This window comes from Folsomia candida, unplaced genomic scaffold, assembly GCF_002217175.1.
Source record: "Folsomia candida strain VU population unplaced genomic scaffold, ASM221717v1 Fcan01_Sc001, whole genome shotgun sequence".
In the NCBI taxonomy this organism is placed as follows: domain Eukaryota; kingdom Metazoa; phylum Arthropoda; class Collembola; order Entomobryomorpha; family Isotomidae; genus Folsomia; species Folsomia candida.
In genome coordinates, this window is record NW_019091193.1 from 12,020,343 (window position 1) to 12,039,870 (window position 19,528).

The following is a 19,528-nucleotide window of genomic DNA, read 5'->3' on the forward strand; positions in this document are numbered from 1 at the left end:
TTACGTGCCAAACCAACACTTCAACATCGATTTCTGATATCCACAAGTGGCCAGACGAGCGATATAGATAAGTTATCATTGATAAAACTTTGAGGTTAATGAACATTAAATGTTGTAAGCATTTAAAAAGCAAGCAAACTACTATAACCGCACAAATTTATAATGCCCTTTGATATCAAAACCTAAAAAACACACATTCCCATTATCACCCACTTGATGGGTGGTGCTGATGATGGAAATGTAGATCAAAGTCAAGCAGACCAACTTGATTAATAAGAACACCACTTGAGGCATTCAGAAGAGCAATAATGTGTAAAATTCAGCCTCAAATCCGTTAAATCAATCATCATGTGTTTATGTGCTATGTAAACGGACAGAGTTTATTGTGGATGTATGTAACTGTCACCATGCATGCATATGCGTATATGTGTAAGTATGTAGTGTATATACTTTTATGTAGAAATACGCTTACCGTCGTGCGCAGTGTACAATTGGTACAATTGCTAGTCAGGTGTGAATTTGCTTATCCTCGGCTATGCGCTCATGCCACGACCACCGCGTCGTCATCTACGAGGCTGATTAAATCCAAAAGTGGAGATTAGGTAAACTAGATTGCTTTGGTGTTATTGGCCATAAATATGTGTATAAAAGTAAAGAACACCATCACCATTGGTACCAAAACTTGTAGCCACCGAACGGGAAATGATATCTGTCTAATGAAACTGTCTTATGATCAGGCATTTCCATTTCATCAAACAGTTCCAGGTAAACGACTCATTCTCATGAAGTGGATGCAAATTTCTGCTGATTTAGCAAATAAATATGCCAATATGTGCCTTGGAAATTGGAATCTGTGTTATTGCACCTACAAAATTAAATATTTAGTTTTGGGTGAAGCCATAGACTGCGCATCACAGAATTAATGCTCGCATTCCAATTTCAATCCAACAAACAAGTCCATTGGCTTTTCATAAATTTTATCGACATCAACAACTCTTAACTGGGTCTCTCCTCCTCTCCCTCTCTTTTCCTTCTCTGTGCTGGTTTATCCAATATTGTAAACTATTTCACGATAATAATAATAAATAGTAATACCGTAGATTGTAGATCATTCGTGTTGGCCTTACCCAAAACATGTACCAAATTTATTTGCACATTCATAAAAGAGCAAGTAGGTAGATTGAGTTAATGGTGCATTGGTAATCAAAAGATCATAACAATCCGAGAACATGATTTTCCACCATCTTTGTGGTTTCAAAATCGGATTTCACATCTCGTAAAATCCTTTGGCTCGTGTTCGCAACTTCCCCAGAATCACGCATTTAACAAATGTGATCATCGTAAATAACCACCAACTTTTATTAGCAAAGGCTCCTTCACCAGAAAAACTGCCGTCTCTCCTCTTGCACCAACGCTACAGCAGCGAGGATAAACCCTTTTCGCATACTTTTTTTTTTGCAAAACGCACAAACCGTCTTTCCTTCTAAACGTTTCCTTCACTGGCAGGAATTGAATACTTGAAACATGACTACTTGTTGACTTTACATGGATTGTAGAGGGTAGAATGATACTCAGACCTAGGATTATTTTTTTTCTATTTCTGTGAGATGCGGAATAATACAACCCATAAGGTAGTTAGTTGGTAAGGAATTCACATGAAAAAGATGCGATTGTTATGCAGGGGTGGTTCGATATGATGAGGTGTATGACGACAAAGCAAAATTCTATTCCGTATTATTTGTGCAGACTACATAGCAGAAGCTAGTCTCAAGTCTCACCAAAATCTCAGCCAGTCTCCTCTCTCTATGCATATGTACATATACGTATGTACGTACTTATGGATGTGTACGTATATGATTGTAATAATGTACCAACCAGAAGTGTGTGCATTGAATTTTCAATTTTCTCTTTGAAAAAAGTTTTCGTGATATCAAGATAATGTGAAGACCGACATCGAGAAGAAGACGCTTGCTGCTGGTCCACCTCATTCAGCTTCTTTATTGGAGGCAATTGAGAAGGTATTATTAGTATCCAAAGCAGCCTCCGACGATGAGTCAAACTTTTAATATGAAAGGCGACTTGGTTTTGTTACTTTTTAGTGGTTAGTCGAGTGTACCTTATTAACGATCCATGCTGGGACTAGGATTAAAGACGGTGTATAACAGCTTATGCACTTCTTCATCGAATTAATGGCAGTGTGTATGTCCATTTCATTGGTGATGCAGTGGCCTGTTGGAATTTTATAGTGGTGGACATATTGATGACCAGATGATTATTGAGCTATACGTATTACTGGCGTGGGGGATGATGTGATATTCATCAGACTCGCGTATCCAACAAAACATTCCTCAGCAACTCAATTAAGTATTACGCCGCAGTTTGAATGTCCATAGATTCATCACAATTAATAATTATTATGCGATTTGGTACAATTTCAATTGCTGCATCGATCGATGATGTGACAGAGGTAAAAAGAAATTGTGTCCAATAAGTGTATATATGTACGTATGTAGGTTAGGTATATGTATATCAGGAACGGCAATGTTCAAGTCTCCGTAATAATAATCATAATAATAATAATAGTAAGTACTTACTTAATTTTATTGGATGAAAGTGGGTCAGGCGTGCTGTAGAAGTAAATTGAGGCAGTCAATAATCTGTCGATAATAATCCGATATGATATGCTGGTAAGGATTTTGATGCTCTTTTTTGCGTATGCATCCTCGTTTCGTAGGCATCTCGGATTTATTGCACTGAACGATTTAAAAAACTGACCAATTTCAAAAAGCGATTTTACTTATAAACAGGAAGCACACTTTCAAACTTTATGTCACACACTTTAGTATAATAAAATGTTATATAGAAATTCAACAGTAATAATAATTCGCCAGAACTGACCCTACTAAGGCAATGGTCCAGTTTCCTAGAACATCAATTTTGAACCGTAGTAACTCCCGTTTAGAAAAAAAAGACATAAACAATCTCTCCACACGTTCGCACTTTCCGTTAAAACATTTGATGCTAATAAAGATAACTGACAGAAAACAAGTTGTAATTGATCTCGGATATGATAACCTGGTTTTATTATAACATTATAATATCAAGCTGATTATAAGGATCGTAGTGTAAATTTAAATTATGACGAGACAACTTTTGCCTTCCAAGCTTTGTTAAGCATCAATAAGGGTTGGAATTAATTAATTAACATTTTCATACCACATGTGTATGTATACACATACAATTGCTATTTATTTACTTTTATTTATTTGCTACTACTGCATGGTAAGCGTATGCAAGACTAAGGACCTCAACGTTGTGGAAAACTTAAAGAAAGTAGAGAGCATAATACTGTAAACATAAATTAATATATGCATGTATTTAGATATGCAAAAAGCTGCACCTTGAGCTATGTTTGTAACATTTCCCTTAACCATTGCATATCATCCATTATTGCAAAAGCAAGAAATATAAATGAAGCAGAAAATGAGGATTTTAGCTTAATTAAATGGACAAGTTGAGTGAAATTAACGGAAATACGAGGATACTTCAACGTGTGAAATGAGCAAAGTGTAAAAATTACTTTTGCACATGGTGTATGCGGCGGAAGAGAGTTGAACCGTTAGAAATCCTTTTTTTGTTCCTTACTTGGTTATCTTTGGTTGATCCATGATATTCATACATTTTTTGTCGCAATTAATTTAAAGATGCGATTCGTCTTAATCTATTACATTTTATATATTTGCAGTCAATTTCGTTGTCACCAACTAAACAGCCAGATTTTGACCGTTAGATATCTATATTAATCGACATGAACAAGATTTTGGGAACAAAAAACTATTTTGCATACAATTTTTGTAGAAATAAAAATTAGCATGCGCAAGAAAATTGACAAAAATTTATTAGCCGGATTATATAGATAATAATGAGGGTATTCATTATTTCTTCGTATCCTTAGTATTCTTCGTATCGTAAAATAACTTACGACGCTTACGAGATTTTGTAAAGGTGCGTTTATGCTTCACGTCAACGTCACGTCCTCCTCCAAATTCGATTTTTTGATTGGTTAAAATTTTTAATTGTCGTAGTGATAATTTCGTTCAGCCAATCAAAAAATCGGATTTGAAGGAGGACGTGACGATGACGTGAAGCATAAACACCACTTAAGCTTCGTAAGATTTTGTCATCGAAAATCACGTTACTACGCTTACGATTTTTACTAAACCTAACCCCTTGTTTTTTCTTCGTAAACTATTTTACGATACGATGGATACGAAGAAATAATGAATACCCTCAATATTATTTAAAACGAAAATGAGAGAAATTAAGGCATAGGGTTAGCTTTGTGATAGGGGACGGACGGTGTTTCTCATGATATTTTTTAAACGAAACACTTGCTGCCAGATCAACCGTTTCCGTTGAAGAAGGAAACACAAATGGAACTACGGATCAGGAAAAAAGTGCTCGGCTAAAAGTATTTCATTGTAAAGTACATACATATTTATATACTCGCAACAAGTTTCCTGTCATTCCATTCATTTTCTCACTCACTCCGAAGGGGTCAGTTATGTGAGTCGAGGCAGGTGAAAACTAATGGCAAATTCACAAACTTCATCTTCTCCATTCCATCTTCTTAAAGTAAGCTTACCCCTCGTGTCCAGCTGCCGTGAAAAAAAAACTGAGGTGGCTTTTTTTGGTCCCTTTAGATTCAGCATGATAAGTTATCATAATGAAACTGCATAGTGTCTTTTTTAGGTCTGGTACAGGTGTCTTTGGAAAGTGGATACATGTCTTTGCATTAAAATGTCTGTACTGAAAAATTGATTGAAGGAAGGAAGTATGACTGCGGGACTCCGAATGTGAAGGTGATATTGAGATGGAGTGGACGAAAGGCTCATCACAAGTAAGTTATTGGATACTGCGGCGGACGGAAATAGCCAACCAACAACAATTGCATATGATTATTGGCTTCAGCAGAGATGAGTCCTCATCAATATGCTGTGCAGACTCGGTATCCCTGGGAAGTGTATGTAGTTGTTGTAGCTGCGGCTGTAAATGTATATGCTAATGAACAACACGACGACGGTGCATTATAAATTATTTTAAACGCTACTAATAACACGAAATCCACAATTTCAGTTTCATATCGTGAGAACTTTTGATTCAATCGTAAAGTTGTATCTGATATTCATGCAATGATGAACCTGTTATTTGCAACTGGGTATAGAATGCATTTGCCAAAATATCAATCAACTTGTCGTCAAACATAGTAATATTTTGGTAATTTATATCCTCATGCAGCAGAGATAATAAAAATTTTACACATGTAGTATTTAGGTATCATCCTATTAAGAAAAAGAGCAATAATGTCGTGAGCATAATATGCTGTAGGAAAAAACCGCGGCATTAGACGACGACAGTGTATTTCAACCGTATCGGATCTCTCGATAAGAAAGACAACATTAGCGGCTAATTGGCTATTGATTCATTGAGACGAGTGAATAGAGAAGTAATCAGAATCAGAAAGAGAGCAATTAAGGATTAATTGATAGTCAGCGTCCGACAGTGTTCAAATGAGCCGAAGCATGTATAAAAAAAATCGACTGATTTTGCTTTTTCTGTTACCAGTTTCAATGGGTAATGAAGAAATCCATCCTTCTTCCGCAAATTAATCAGTTACATCAGATCGAATCTGCTACGTAGATATTTGAGAATAGCTACACTACAGTGTAGAATAGTAAGTTTTATTTAAAATGTTCTAAAATTTTGACCGAAAAGGTGCGAAACTGATGTATTATGCATTTGTCATTCCATGTGAAGAACCTTTTACAGTTTGAGACGCTGCTCGGACATATAAAGAGACAATTTAGAATTCCAGGTGAAGATGAAGGGACTGACCACCAACAGGGAAATGATTGTATCTCATTAAGTCGCCTTGTAATGGAAAGGAATTCACCGTGTCTCTTTTCACCCCGTAAATTATTTTTGGTTACATTGACATTTCGTGTATTTGTAATTGTACCAACTCTAGATGGTTATAAATTAAATTTTCAATAATTTATTTTAGTTTTAGTTAATCACAAGAGCTACTTTGCCTACAAATATTTTTCATGAACCCTTTCTACATATGTAGAATGTAATTAATAATCGCATACCACCTTTTGGTATATGTACATATCTTTTTGGAACATACATAATTTACTGCATATATTTGAATAGAGACTTCAACTCGATTTATAACCCTACACATAAATACTGATATTCCTCATTATACCCTCAATTAATCCAGGTAAGCAGATATTTAGCATCATAAACTCAAGTTTTATCTCAAGATTACGATAATTGATAAAACGTTTAGCAATGCATCAGAAATGCTTCTGTTTATTGCATTGTTATACTTTGAATGAAAACAATGGGCGAATATTGGCAGGGGGAGGTGAAGAAACCTCGCTTTGTAGACTTTTAACTTTTATCAATTCCTGCATGCCTTCACCAGCATGAAATAATCCTAGTCTCAAATTCGACATGACTCTGTCCTTCCTGTCAAATGTAACATTTTGACGATATATTTTGATCAAGTTGTTCCTCCTTGAGTCAACTTTTCAGTTCATTTAACTTCTTCTCATTGTCGAACTATTAATTAGCATTTTTTCTTTTCTTATCTCATTGCTGTACAACAAACGGACATGCCATCGTTATTATCTTGTGCCCTTCAAAAGCTATGCTGATAAATTCAGTTTATGCATTAACTTATGCATATATGTATGTACAAGCGTGTGCCCAACATAAATAAATACTTTGCACTAATTTTCTTCAGAAGTACTGCAAAATAAATACGTTCTACTCGTGCACAGAATATTTGTTTGGAGAGTAGCAGAAAGTTGTCTATCGACGTCTGGCTGCTTTTTATTGATTTTCTTCCAACTTAACCAACCAACCAATGAGCCATTATTGGGAGGAGCCCATTATGTCACTTGATTAAGCGACTTATTGGTAAATTCAACTTCACTGGGCACAGTCAATCAAATCACCAGAAGCTAATCAATAGAACTGATCAGATCCGATACTTATCCATATGCATGTGCCCCGTCGCAAGCAGAATTGAGTCGCTGGCTTGTGCTCTGGTAGTAATAATTATCTATGTCGTCAAGCAGTGCGCGAAACTACTTAACCCCAGCACGAAAATAGTGTATCGTGAGGTAGATGCAAAGTGATGGAGAAGAGTGATGTAAAATCTGACTTGCATAAAAGGTGTGGTCAAATCTTTCAAAGTTTTTCTGGTAGCGCATGCTTCCACTTCCAAAATCTAATTGGGCTGCTATCAATTATTGCATCGACCGTAAGTTGATGAATGTAATTCACGAACTGGGTAAGCAACGACGCTGCTGTGCAAAGATCGATGGACGACGTGAACGAGGAGGCAATAATATCCACTGTTACTTGATACACATTATTATTACCCACGATATGGAATACCTTGTGGTTGCGCAGAGGTTGGCAGAATCAGCGCAGTGAAACTGAAAACGTGAAACTTCATCTTTCCCAACGAGCGGATGGACTTCTAAGATAGGATCCTTGGACAGGATTTTAATTTTTAGCTCGATATCGGAAGAATCTTAAAGGCAACAACCATCGCCTGCTGCTGAGATGAGGAGAGAGACCAGAAAAATTCGTACGTATAAACGTATAAACTTTGAGTGATTGGAATGTGGTGAGGTCGGAGGTTAGATGATCAAGTTGTATGTATAAGTAGATGATCTAATTGCTTTCAGTGCCTCATGAATCATGAATTCACTTAATTGCAATTTCCTTATGGTTGCTTTTCTCATCCAATTTCTGATAGAATTAAATGAGCTGTGGAACGTTTTTCTTCGTTGCCTTTAAAATTCTGGATGAGACGATGGTTCATTGATGTACACTGATTTCGTTATTGCATATGCACAGGTAGACGTATTCAGTTAGGCATGTGCATAAGAGAATCAATTAATTTAATGTGAAATGCAACGTTGAAAGTACATGCATTTTTCTACAAGCTGTATACGTAGTGTTGTAGATGAAATGTAATGGTCCATTGAAAATTGAATCGTTTATTCATTTTTATCACCAATGCCCATCAACATATTGAATTACATACTCTAATATTTTCGAATTGATGGTTAGGTTAGGTTAATTCTTCATCACCATTATCATTATTATTATTTGGTGTACAAACTGTCGTGATATTAATATTTTTCATGATGCGTGATGTTTTTACTACGCTATTAAGTATGACGCCTTTCTAACTACTTATATAGGCATGCATTTATTATAAATTTTGGCAAAAGGAAAATGACACTTTTAAATAAAGTTGCATACAATTGATGCATTTGTTACAAATTCCAACCGTAACCAACCACTTCATTCCAATGCCATTATTGTACTTATATAGTCATTGTGTTCTTTGAGCGAAAGCCTTCCTTGTGAATTGGTCCGATTAATAATGACAAACACATTTTTTTAATCTGGAGTCATTCGAAACTGTGAACATTAAATAGCAGAAGGTCGATACGGGAAGGATAAGAAGATAGAAATCCATCTTTCTGCAAAATGGATAGATATATAAATGTATGTATATTGTATATTTCAGCCAACCTAAAACTTTTATTTTACGCACACTCGAAAACATTACAACATTAATTCTTCTGTGACATTTTAAAATGAGTTGGCCTTTTAGCATGACTCAAGATTTGTTGATTATAACGACACACGCAGTGAACAACATTGGAGAATTTTTCAATCAGATGTCAATGAAATCAGGAGTGATTGGGAGAATTGAAAAAAACGAGTTATTAGTTGCAAGTCAGACATGGCGACATGACCTGCAGCCCAACATCTTGCTGAGGCTCTCCCTCATCAAACCAATGTATTGGGGTACAAAAAAATAACGCACACGTTACTTGGGCACAAACATATCTCATTTGAAAATCAAAGGAAGTTGTTCTTTTACATCATCAAAGTAACACCAGCGGTATTAAAGCAGAGGCTCAAATATGAATTTGTAATGGCAGAAAGCCATGTATATAGGCGCAGATGATGGATAATGTTGCTGTGTCACGGTAGGTCACGAGTAGTGGCCCTCTGTGCCCCCTTCGGAGACTGGTCTCATATGGCTCGCACCTCAGCAGTGACGGATTCTTTCCAGTCATTCTTGCACATAACGAAGCCACGCTAGAAAGCCCTCCGGAAGAGTGCTTCCTATAAAATCAACGAGCTGGCATATATCCACTGCGTACATTTGTGCAGTATTGCCCTTTCTAATGGCTACATCGCTATGTTGAACAATACAGTTTATTGTGAAAAATGAAACACTTACAAGACGATTCGGTGGAGAGGACAATAACTTTTATAATTTTGAGACTACGCATCTCTCAGTTGTTCAGCTGAAGAATTTGCTAACTACTTGCTTACTATTTAGCGTTTCTGAATAGACATTCATCCATATTTTAAATAGCTTGTTTGTTAGTTAAGGTGGTTATAGGGTTGGAAAGAGGCTGAATAAAGATCATTGTGCAACATATTGAAGAGTATGGTTCACTTTGACGTGGTGTAATTGATGCAAGTCCTTGCTGAATTTTTATGATGGCGAGTCCACCATTTAGATATTTACATCGTCCAAGTGTCCAAAGTATTTCAAATATTTTTCATCTGTATGTGAATTTAAAATAGAAGTGTAATGATAGACGTTGACGAAGAGTGGACGACTCGTCGACTGAGGAGTTGGGCTTGCCAACAATAGAGTTTGAGAAAGAATGTTATAAATTTCTGCCACGGGCCCTATTTCTAATTAAGATATTTCGTAAATGAGGTTTTAAACACTCGCTTGCTATTCACTGCTAATTGACCGCGACTAAATTACTATGAACCAATCCATATCCTTCTAGCCATGCACAAATCATCCATCACGAGCATAAACATTTCGTGTAACAGTGTTATTTTACACTACAAAATTTCCACCCTTCCTCCACAAACGTAATTGGAAACAGATTTTATCAAATTGCAAAATTAAATTGTTCTTAGAAAACTATGGGCGTACTCACGACAACTTCTTATTTCGCATCGCAACTCATTTAGCAAACTTGCGAAGATCAAAATATTTCTGTCGTGAGGGGATTCGCAAAATATGAGTTCGCAAATCTCTCTAATCTCGCAAATCTATTGAAAAATACCTATTTTGGTATTGTTTCCATGGATTTCTTTAATTTCTCTTGCTGGCGATGGTGAGGATGAGTTTGCGAAGTAATTTTGCGAAATAAGAACATGCCCATTTGCTGGGTAAATTTGCGAAAAAAATCCCATGGTTTTCCAGCAAAATTTTTGCGAAATCTCGCATATCTCGCAAAACTTCGCAAGTTATGTTGCTATGCTCAATTTGCGAGATATGCGAGATATGCGAAGGTTGACGTGAGTACGCTCTATATAAAATAACATTTTTATAATAGCATTTTAAAAATAGTATATTGGATGAAATTGAAAATGAAACATGCACGCACAGTTCCTGCTTTTCTTGTTGAGAATACAAGTATACCTGTGTGCAAATAGTGTATATATTGATGTATATACCTACATATACATATATAATCACACCAACAGTAGCTGTTTTTGGTGTCAATGTATATTATGTATGTATTTGCATGTGTAAAGCAGCCAGTACTTTTAGCTTGAAGGAAGTAATTTTCTTCTATCCAAAAATTACCTTATGCTTAAACTAATCATTCAGATTTCTCATCATCAAGTGCATCTTTGTTCGGAATAGGAAAAACTGAAAAGCAACCGTCCGACCGCCTGCCTTCAGATAAATGATGATGCTCTTGGCACCTTTGACAGATTGTCGCTTGTCAGAACACTCCAAGATTTTTAATCCTCAAAGCACACATTCAAGTCTACCTCACTTGCTTGAGATGCGAGACATTTTCGTAGAGTGGGAACTGACTGACACACTAATTGATGGATTTATTACTAGTGAAAATCTTTCTTTTTTTTCACTTTACCCTTATAATGCTGGCAACACAGCCCTGCGAGTCTGCGACTGGGTGACATGAGATTTAAAAGTTATTATTGTAATGCGTTCTGTGAAATTCTAAATATATATGGACTTTTTGATATACTTGCTACTTTCGTAAGTAATATATTGATTACACAAAGCGTATATTTAGAATATGCACGAATCACTCAATGTGCGGTGTTCACAAAGATTTATTGTCACGCAAGATAGCTTACATGAAAATGTACAGTCAACAACAGTACTTTCGTAAGCAATATGTAGAAAAAATCATACTATGAAATGATGTGCAGACGCAATGGATCTACAAAGGTACAATGCTGACAAGTTGGGTCAAAAATAATAGAAAATGATGGAAACTTGATGAATTGGCATATGCGACAGAGAGAATAAGAACACCATATCGGACTAAAACTTGGGGTTGGAATACACAGAAACGTATTTTGTTGCTTTGAAGGGTTCAATCTGGTAAATCACGAAGACGAAATGATTCCGTTGGTTCCGTGACTTGAGATGTCAGATAGTGTCCAAGTTTTCACGTGTGGGTGGATTTGCTTTCGATGCTTCTGTCAGGCTCATCTAACTACCAGGACATGGATTAATTGAGGCTCAAATGGAAACAGAATACTCAGCCAGCTCTCCATCTCTGTCCCCTCCTGTTCTCCTCAAAATGTCGAATTAAAGTCATCCAGATTTATTACTGATCTTTGTTCTATCATCAGTCAGAGTATGTACAAGTACGTGAATTGTTAGGGAGTACAAATACAATGAATATGATATTTCCTCAAATGTCAACCTCCACAACCATAAATAATTATGACCTATGTCCACGCTTTTCTCAGTGGTGCAGGTAGATCTAGAAAATTTTGTTTGGCGGATGTTTAGTAAATATGTTTAGTTTATTACTATTTACGAAATTCCCAATGCTATAAGATTGTAATGTATTTATTTAACATTGATGTTATTTCGTTATAAAAGTATCTATTTTCAATAAAATGGTGCATAAAATAAATTTGTGCTGCTTTCCAGAGAGAAATATTTAATATGCATGCATTTTTGAAATCCATACGTACTTACATTCTCACAATGATTGCGAGACTACATGGTCTGGCGTTGTTGGAGCTGATTTATATATAATCTAAATATATAAATAAGTATGAACAGGTACCGCATTCTGCACCCTGTGACTGATGCCATTTATTACTGCTTTGATTGTGAAAGGGGTGAAATCGATAGTGCAACAAAGCTTCATTTAGCTTCATTAGACAAGTCAGTATAAAATTTCGGCTGAGTTGGCCTTTGGATGCCCGTCAACTTATCTCTTTGCTATGGCTAATGACGCAGCCAGTCTGCTCAAAATTTTGCTGTGTCACCCACTCTGGCTGACTCTCCCACAAATGTAGGTAATTGATGCTGTCAAATTAAATCGCTTAAAAAGTTGAATGATTGAAGCCAGGTAAGAAATATAGCAACCAAGAATGACTGAGAGGTCGAGCTATGTATCACAAAATCGATCATCTCGCTTGGATCGCTTCATGCCAAGTTTCCAATTTTACTGTATGCACATAGGCAGATATATTCTCGAAATCTGCATAAACCGTGGCACGCTATTAATGAATGCCGCCTGATTATGTATAAGAGTGACTATAAAGAAATTGATTAAAGACTGGTCGTCAAGATTTAGATTCATTAGGTGTGTAGTGATTAGTGTCTCCATTTACATATACTTGCTCGGGTAAGTTACACAAAAAAGAATGCAGCCCCCCACGATAGCACACCCCAAGAAGAAATGGAAGAGTGAATGAGTTGATGAGGAAGATGAGCATGAGAAATGTTGGGAAAATGGAGGAAAAAACTTTAGAATTTATCCGAATGGACGTTAAATCACTCAAATTGTCAGAAACACAGTCAGTTTTGGTGTTTGAACTTTTACGAGAAAAGCTGCCAGTAAATACATCTTTCATGTTGTGGTCAGAATAGGAAGAACTACTACGTATTATGGACTCGTGGTAGGTAGATTTTTCAGTTAGCTGGTTGTTCTTGATAGGAAGAGTTACTTTTCCCAGTTTTCTGAGAAAAAAACAGCGTTGATTTCTCTCTGAATTTGATGATTCTAACAACAAGGCAATAAAATATGGAGGAAGCGTGTAAAGTAAATCTCATGTTTTGAGAGATTTGAATGAAGGGGAGATATGAATTTGATCAAAATCATGTTGTTTGAAGAAGTGAAGCTGTTGAAATGCGGAGAAGGATTTGTTTTGTTGTTGATACATGTAAAGCCCATTATCACGGCTATCTTGGATGCATCAACTGGTTAGAAGGGCTAGCTAGAAGGGCCCTTGGGGTGCTGGAGTACATAAATTGAATTGATTTGGGTGTGAGATTCGGAAGGAACAAGTTTTCATCAGGTTCTACTCGAGACTTGCTCAACAACTTGCTGTTGATCTAATGTACCTGTAAACCCGTCACATTATCAGAATTATTTCACAATTTAACGTCCAAAACCCTTGTTACTGAAACATTTTGAATCCGCCAGTTGATTGATATACGACCCTTATTGCAATCTTCTTTTGTTGAGAATAATACTTTTAGAGCAGTACAACAGCATGCAGAAAAAATATGTGTACATTTTATTCTGCCATTTATTTAAGGTTTCACAAATCCTAAATGTGGTTACGCAAAACATAAATGACTAATAAATGGAACTATGAAAATAAAATTGAAGTTAAAAACTAAACACTGTATCGTTTCATCATTTTCCGTATAAATGTCACATTTACATCTTTCAAGGGTTGCACCCTTCCTGCCATCTCTTCCCTTGAAATCAAACTATATCTCCTGTAGTTTTGAAGGGCCCAATCCAATACAAGGGTCTCTTTTTTACTTAACGCTGTTACTTACTATTTTAGACTTTGAAATCTGAGAATGGGCAATTTTTCCAGCAAAGTGAGATTGTCTCACTTTCTCATTCTCATCCAATGAATTGTTGCATACATGTAAAAACATCTCATCATCCCCAACAGATTCTACAAGCGGTCCGCCTAAAACTTGTACAACACATTTTTTTAGAAAGTCTGTTGTTTTAGTTGAAGTTTTCGTCAAAATTTCACAATTGTCCCACCCACGGCACCGCGCCCACACGTTGTCAATAAAACAATCACTTAAAGTTATCGGGTGATTTCAACAATCTTCTTTCTCCAAATGGATTAATTGACAATAACTAATTGACGTTTAAAGTGCAATGTTAGATATCTAACAAACAAGTAGGATATAATTTTCTGCACGACCTGTCATCATCATGGAATTGTAACGAAACGAGATTGAAGAAGGTGACGTTGGCCGACGTCGGAAGGCCAACTTTTGATCGGCGTTGATGAGAGTAGTTTCCGAAATTAGCAACAGAAAATAAGGCCTTGGGTTAATTGGATGAGAGAATATGGCTAATTCAACATATGGAGCTGCTGACAATATAGCAAATTGGTCTAGTAATTTTCTTCTTTCGTGACACTCGCTGCTCACTTGATCTATAAATTCCTCCAATCCTTGATTCGAATCAAGTCGTAATTTATTAGAAAATAATATATAATTTATACAACAATGAGTTTGGAAGAATGGAGACAAGCCATTACTTCACCTCCGGCGTACAGATTAGGAAATTCAACTCTACGATTTCAAACAAAATATGTCGTTCTTGTGTTTGTCTTCACAATTGTATGTGTCTTGTATATTATGTTACCTACTGGGGGAGGGACAAACAACAGTAATACTAATAGTAAGTCTCCTTTTAAAAACTTTTGAGAGGTCTCAACTAACTCATTTTTGTCAACTTCTAACAGGTATAGATTCAAGTACGGATAGAAAATTTAGCAATGTCATTTCGAACGGCGATGTTGGAGGCAAAAAGGCATCAATCCTATTCGGTACTAAAATCACTAAAAGTCAATACAATGACGCATATCCATTGACGAAGCCAGTTTCAACAGAGAAAGGTAAGTTAACCTTTCGGTTTAAGGTTTAAGTATATTCAATATCTTGAGGTAATATTTGATGTTTCGTTTCTTTGTTTATGTATGCAGGACTTCGTTACAATATTGGCATCATTTCCGATTTGGACGTAGTAAGACAATTAATTTACTCTCTATATGCACACATCCTACGAAAGGTTAATATTTTGTGCATATGTAGGACTCGAAAACGGGTGGAGGTAAATGGGTTTCTTATTTTCGAAGAGGGTACTTATTCCTTCAGCTTAATGCACACTCTCCAAAATTGTCAAAGGTATTTCTGAATGTTTTTTTTTTGCATTTCTTTATACGTAGGTCCTTGCAATAACCCGAAGTTATTATATATATTACATTGTATTATTAATTTATATTACATAGGTTTCTGTAGAGTGGGACAGTGGAGAACCGCACACTATTAAATCAGGCTTAAGCTTGGACAGCAGGGGGATGGAATTATCTGAACTTGTAGCATTTAATGGAAAATTATACACTTGCGACGACCGGACAGGCGTCATATTCGAGGTACCGTTTAGCGATACAGCAACAGACGTTCAACCGATCCCGTGGGTAAGCAGTAGATAATTCTCATTCATTATATGTGAATCCTATTATGTTGAATCCATAATAATAATTAACTGACAAAATTCATGTCCCAAAAGGTAATATTGGCAGATGGAAATGGAACATCTCCTAAAGGTAGAAGATATTCAGTCAAAAATTATTATTTGATTAAAACAAGTAAATCATTTGTACCGCTACATATATATTTGGAATTAATTCTTGGTATATTAATTAATTCAGGATTCAAATGTGAGTGGGCCACGGTGAAAGATGAGCATTTATATGTCGGTGGATTAGGAAAGGATTGGACCACACCTGAAGGTGACCATCGTTTTACACCATTATATACACACCATGATTACGCACTAATCCATTTACACGCCATGATTTATGTAAATTAGGCGAATATGTCAACTACAATCCACAATTTGTTAAAAAGATATCGGCTTCAGGTGAAGTTAGCCACTTAAATTGGAGGCCGAATTATCAAAAGATTTCATCCGAGGTACTATCTTCCGTGATCTTGTTTACCTATGAAACCTGAGTGAGTGATTTCAATAATAGAACTTTGTCTCACTGTATTTTTCAACAGATGGGTATACATTTTCCTGGTAGGTACCTTTTAGATTTAGAAATTTGAACATCAAATCATTAATTTGCTGTTTTGTTTCATGTAACCAACAAGGCTATGTTGTTCATGAATCTGCTGGGTGGAGTAGTGTAATGAAAAAGTGGATGTTTTTACCTCGGAGAGCAAGCAATGAGAAATACAACGATAAGACGGATGAGCGCAAGGGTACAAATATGATGGTTTATGCAGACGAAGATTTCAGTAATGTAAAGGTAATTGGAATTGAATAATATGTATTGCATTTAGCAGTTAAGATTTAATACAAGTGCTGTATATACTATATAGGTCGCAACTGTGGGTGAAATTATTCCAACTCATGGATTTTCTAGGTAAGGTATTTTTGGTAACATGAATAGCTTGCATTGCTTATTATAATACTTCAAGATTTTATTAATGATCAATATTATATACAGCTTCAAGTGGATTCCTGGTACTGACGACGCATTGGTGGTAGCGTTAAAGTCTGAAGAGATAGAAGGGAAGACAGCAACGTATATAATGGTGTTCGACATGGAGGGAAATATACTTCTCCCTGAAACTAAAGTGGGTGATCATAAATATGAAGGAATCGAATTTATTTAAACAAGGGTTGAACGGTTATGAGAAATCTTGTCAACGACGAATGTACTGTGATATCTCGTTGTATTAATTGTCTCCTATCACTGTATTCACTGCATTTTCCATTAATATATAAATAATATATCGTTCGAAACAAGTGCTCCTTTGCGTACTTACAGCTTAAAAAGTAAATACATTAAAGACTAAAAAACTCGGTCGGATAGCAATAATATAATTGCAATAACAAATTGATGAACCAGTGCATTTCTAGTTAAAATTTGTTAAAAAGTATGAATGGTTTGCAAATTTTTAATTATTTTGTTTAATAGTTTATTGAATTTTATGTAATAGAATCTGTAAATTGTTTGGTCAATCTCCAATAAGCTAAATTTAATAAAATAGCGTTCGCCAATCCTTCCTTACTTATTGCCGAATAATTTTCATACTCATCTTTCAATTTTTGTGGAACAATAAAGGATGGGAGTGGCTTCCATGTGATTATGTTGTCAACTAGATGCTGTCCAGACACCCTCTCATTTCCTACATATGATAATGAGTTAAAGTTTACATAAATATTGATACAGTTCATATTTCTTTGGTATAACTGGTAAGTCTGTAAATCTATTGAACAGACATACTCCTTTACATACCAACAACAGTGTTGAATAAGCGAGCCACTGCCACCGTCTTGATTGCCACAATTTGTGAAAGGTCCATGCGCGAGGTTAAGCTTCCTAGCAAAAATGACCTCAGTTGAGTAATCTGAAGTACATAAGCAAACATGTGAGGATTCGCTGCGGTAGTTGGGTACTCTTCAATCATGCACAAATCCGACCGTGGTATCTTCTTAGACAAAGTCACCATCTGCTTAGAAATTTTCACAATTATTTAATTTTTTAAAGTCGATAAAAGTATTTCAAATACTGTATTTGGTGTCATTATATAAATCCCCTCACCTCACCTCACTCATGGATGACAGGAAATGTTGCTTACTTCTTAAAACGAGTGGGTGGAACTGCAACTCCTTGAGTGCAAATGTTTGATCTTTTGGATTTCTCTCAATGCAAGAGAACGAGATCTGACTTGCGTTAAAAATGATACTCACAACCACAGACGCCTTTTTAATCATTTCCGCCGAAGGAATAGGAAGCATGGGATTCCTTATGGCTGGACTCGGTCTTTTCAGAACATTATTCATCAATTACAAAGAAACACTAGATTAATGCACACATACGTTGTATTAATTACCTCGTGCCGGGTGTCACCGCCTTCACCTCATTAGGCAAGACCTCAGACACCTTCGACTTGATGCTGGAGTTGGAACTTCCGTGTGATGACAACGACCTTCTCAGTGCCCACATCGTCTCGGCGGAAATGAACCAGCAGGGAATATGCAATTCGGGAGTCCAATTATAAACTAATAATTTTCGACAGGAGCTTTCACCAGCACTAAAAATTCAACCTTGTTTACTAATTTGTGGTTTATTAACTTCAATTTATTACAAGTAACTCGCAAAAAATACAAATAACTACGTAATTTCACAATTAAATATTGATCTATTCGATTTACACTTTCTGAGCAAGAAGGACTTGTGTTTGTGTTGTTCACTGCTCGTTTCCTTTCCAGATTTGCATCATCTTTTTGTATTGATCTCATCTGACCCCTGGCACCCAATAATCTCATTACTTTCATAATCATATAGATATTTAGCAAAAGATTATTTTTAAGAACATTATTCGAGTACCTGTCATAAAGGACATGGAGGACATAAAGGGAAGCCTCAGTTGTCAGTAAAAATAAAGAAATTGACAATCATTAAGAATTGAACTCCGATGACACTTGCATGGTAGAAAAATGTTGAAAACGAACTAATCTATCGCCAGTGGCGATTCAATGTGGCGATTCGCCACATCGACAAGGTGGTATTTATAAAAAATGCAAAAAGTGACCTTGAATTGTTTGTTCAAGTTTAAATCCATATTCTTTGACCAGTGGCAATTAGCAGCCTATGCAACAAATTTCAGCTCGATCCGACGACATAAAAAAATATTCGTATGGGTCACACAACGGTCCCTAAATTAAAATACTCTAAATTTTTAACCAGGTTAACCTGGTGTCCTATGAGGATTCAGATGCTTAATATAACGCTTATGAGGATTCTATCTAGCCAGATAAGATGAGGATCATATACCAGGGAAGCATACGCAAAAATCCATTGAAGACCTCACATTTGACTACGATCAGATTAAAGACTGCGAATAATGACCTGTTAAAATTAGATCACAACAATTTAAGAGAAGTACGGTGTCGCAAAAAATAGCAGTACGTCGGGTTACTTCATTCCAAAAGTTTGATTAGGCAAGACATGTATGTATAGAATATACGTCTCGTCAATTCGCAATTTATCCTATTTGAAATTAAGATTCTTGTTGAGGAGTCTCATTAATCCAGGCAGGGCTTCATATATATACCAAATCTCTTTCCACTTCCTTGATGTAATCATTAGGCTCATCAGATTTATATTTTGATTTGCCAAATTCCAACTAAAAATATACGAGATAATTCACTGTTCCACATTGCATACTTTGTTTGTTGTGTAAATCCGAAATGCTTTCGTCTCTTGAAACATCATGAAATTTTTGGCACCTAGTCTAACTTGAAAATACAGACAATTTTTTATAAGTCTTGAAGATGTATTTAAAGTTTGTTTTATGCAATGCCCTGGAACGGAAATAAAT

The 19,528-nt window shown here is 36.0% G+C and overlaps 2 protein-coding genes across 6 annotated transcripts; one reads left to right on the forward strand and one right to left on the reverse strand.

Annotated features, from left to right (window-relative positions):
• Positions 1 to 14,074: 14,074 nt before the first annotated feature.
• LOC110853370 (soluble calcium-activated nucleotidase 1) lies at positions 14,075 to 17,208 on the forward strand. The gene is made up of 12 exons (XM_022101635.2): positions 14,075 to 14,807; positions 14,872 to 15,024; positions 15,112 to 15,152; positions 15,221 to 15,313; positions 15,418 to 15,606; positions 15,699 to 15,735; positions 15,841 to 15,921; positions 16,002 to 16,105; positions 16,193 to 16,211; positions 16,286 to 16,443; positions 16,517 to 16,560; positions 16,645 to 17,208. Exons 1-12 carry the CDS (start codon positions 14,633 to 14,635, stop codon positions 16,811 to 16,813), a joined length of 1,263 nt encoding a protein of 420 aa, XP_021957327.1. The 5' UTR covers positions 14,075 to 14,632; the 3' UTR covers positions 16,814 to 17,208.
• LOC110853381 (transcription elongation factor, mitochondrial) lies at positions 17,096 to 19,375 on the reverse strand. 5 transcript variants are annotated; one of them, XM_035855746.1, is made up of 6 exons: positions 18,535 to 19,061; positions 18,360 to 18,453; positions 18,038 to 18,238; positions 17,751 to 17,967; positions 17,440 to 17,656; positions 17,096 to 17,329 (listed from the first exon to the last, which is right to left on the reverse strand). In XM_035855746.1, the coding sequence occupies exons 3-6, from the start codon at positions 18,148 to 18,150 to the stop codon at positions 17,130 to 17,132; spliced, it is 747 nt and encodes a 248-aa protein (XP_035711639.1). In that variant the 5' UTR covers positions 18,151 to 18,238; positions 18,360 to 18,453; positions 18,535 to 19,061; the 3' UTR covers positions 17,096 to 17,129. The 5 variants fall into 5 exon arrangements, 3 of the variants coding, with proteins under 3 accessions (XP_035711639.1, XP_021957344.1, XP_021957338.1); XM_022101652.2 differs by having other exon boundaries at positions 17,440 to 17,551; positions 18,038 to 18,453; positions 18,535 to 19,058; XM_022101646.2 differs by having other exon boundaries at positions 17,440 to 17,653; positions 18,038 to 18,453; positions 18,535 to 19,026.
• Between the last annotated feature and the right edge of the window lie 153 nt (positions 19,376 to 19,528).

Coding starts and splice junctions, on each gene's coding strand:
- LOC110853370 (XM_022101635.2), top strand. CDS start 14,633: ATGAGTTTGGAAGAATGGAGACAAGCCATTACTTCACCTCCGGCGTAC. Junction 14,808..14,871: donor AAACAACAGTAATACTAATA/GTAAGTCTCCTT, acceptor AACTTCTAACAG/GTATAGATTCAAGTACGGAT. Junction 15,025..15,111: donor GCCAGTTTCAACAGAGAAAG/GTAAGTTAACCT, acceptor TTATGTATGCAG/GACTTCGTTACAATATTGGC.
- LOC110853381 (XM_035855746.1), bottom strand. CDS start 18,150: ATGTGGGCACTGAGAAGGTCGTTGTCATCACACGGAAGTTCCAACTCC. Junction 17,968..18,037: donor GCGGTGACACCCGGCACGAG/GTAATTAATACA, acceptor TGTTCTGAAAAG/ACCGAGTCCAGCCATAAGGA. Junction 17,330..17,439: donor CTTATTCAACACTGTTGTTG/GTATGTAAAGGA, acceptor TATCATATGTAG/GAAATGAGAGGGTGTCTGGA.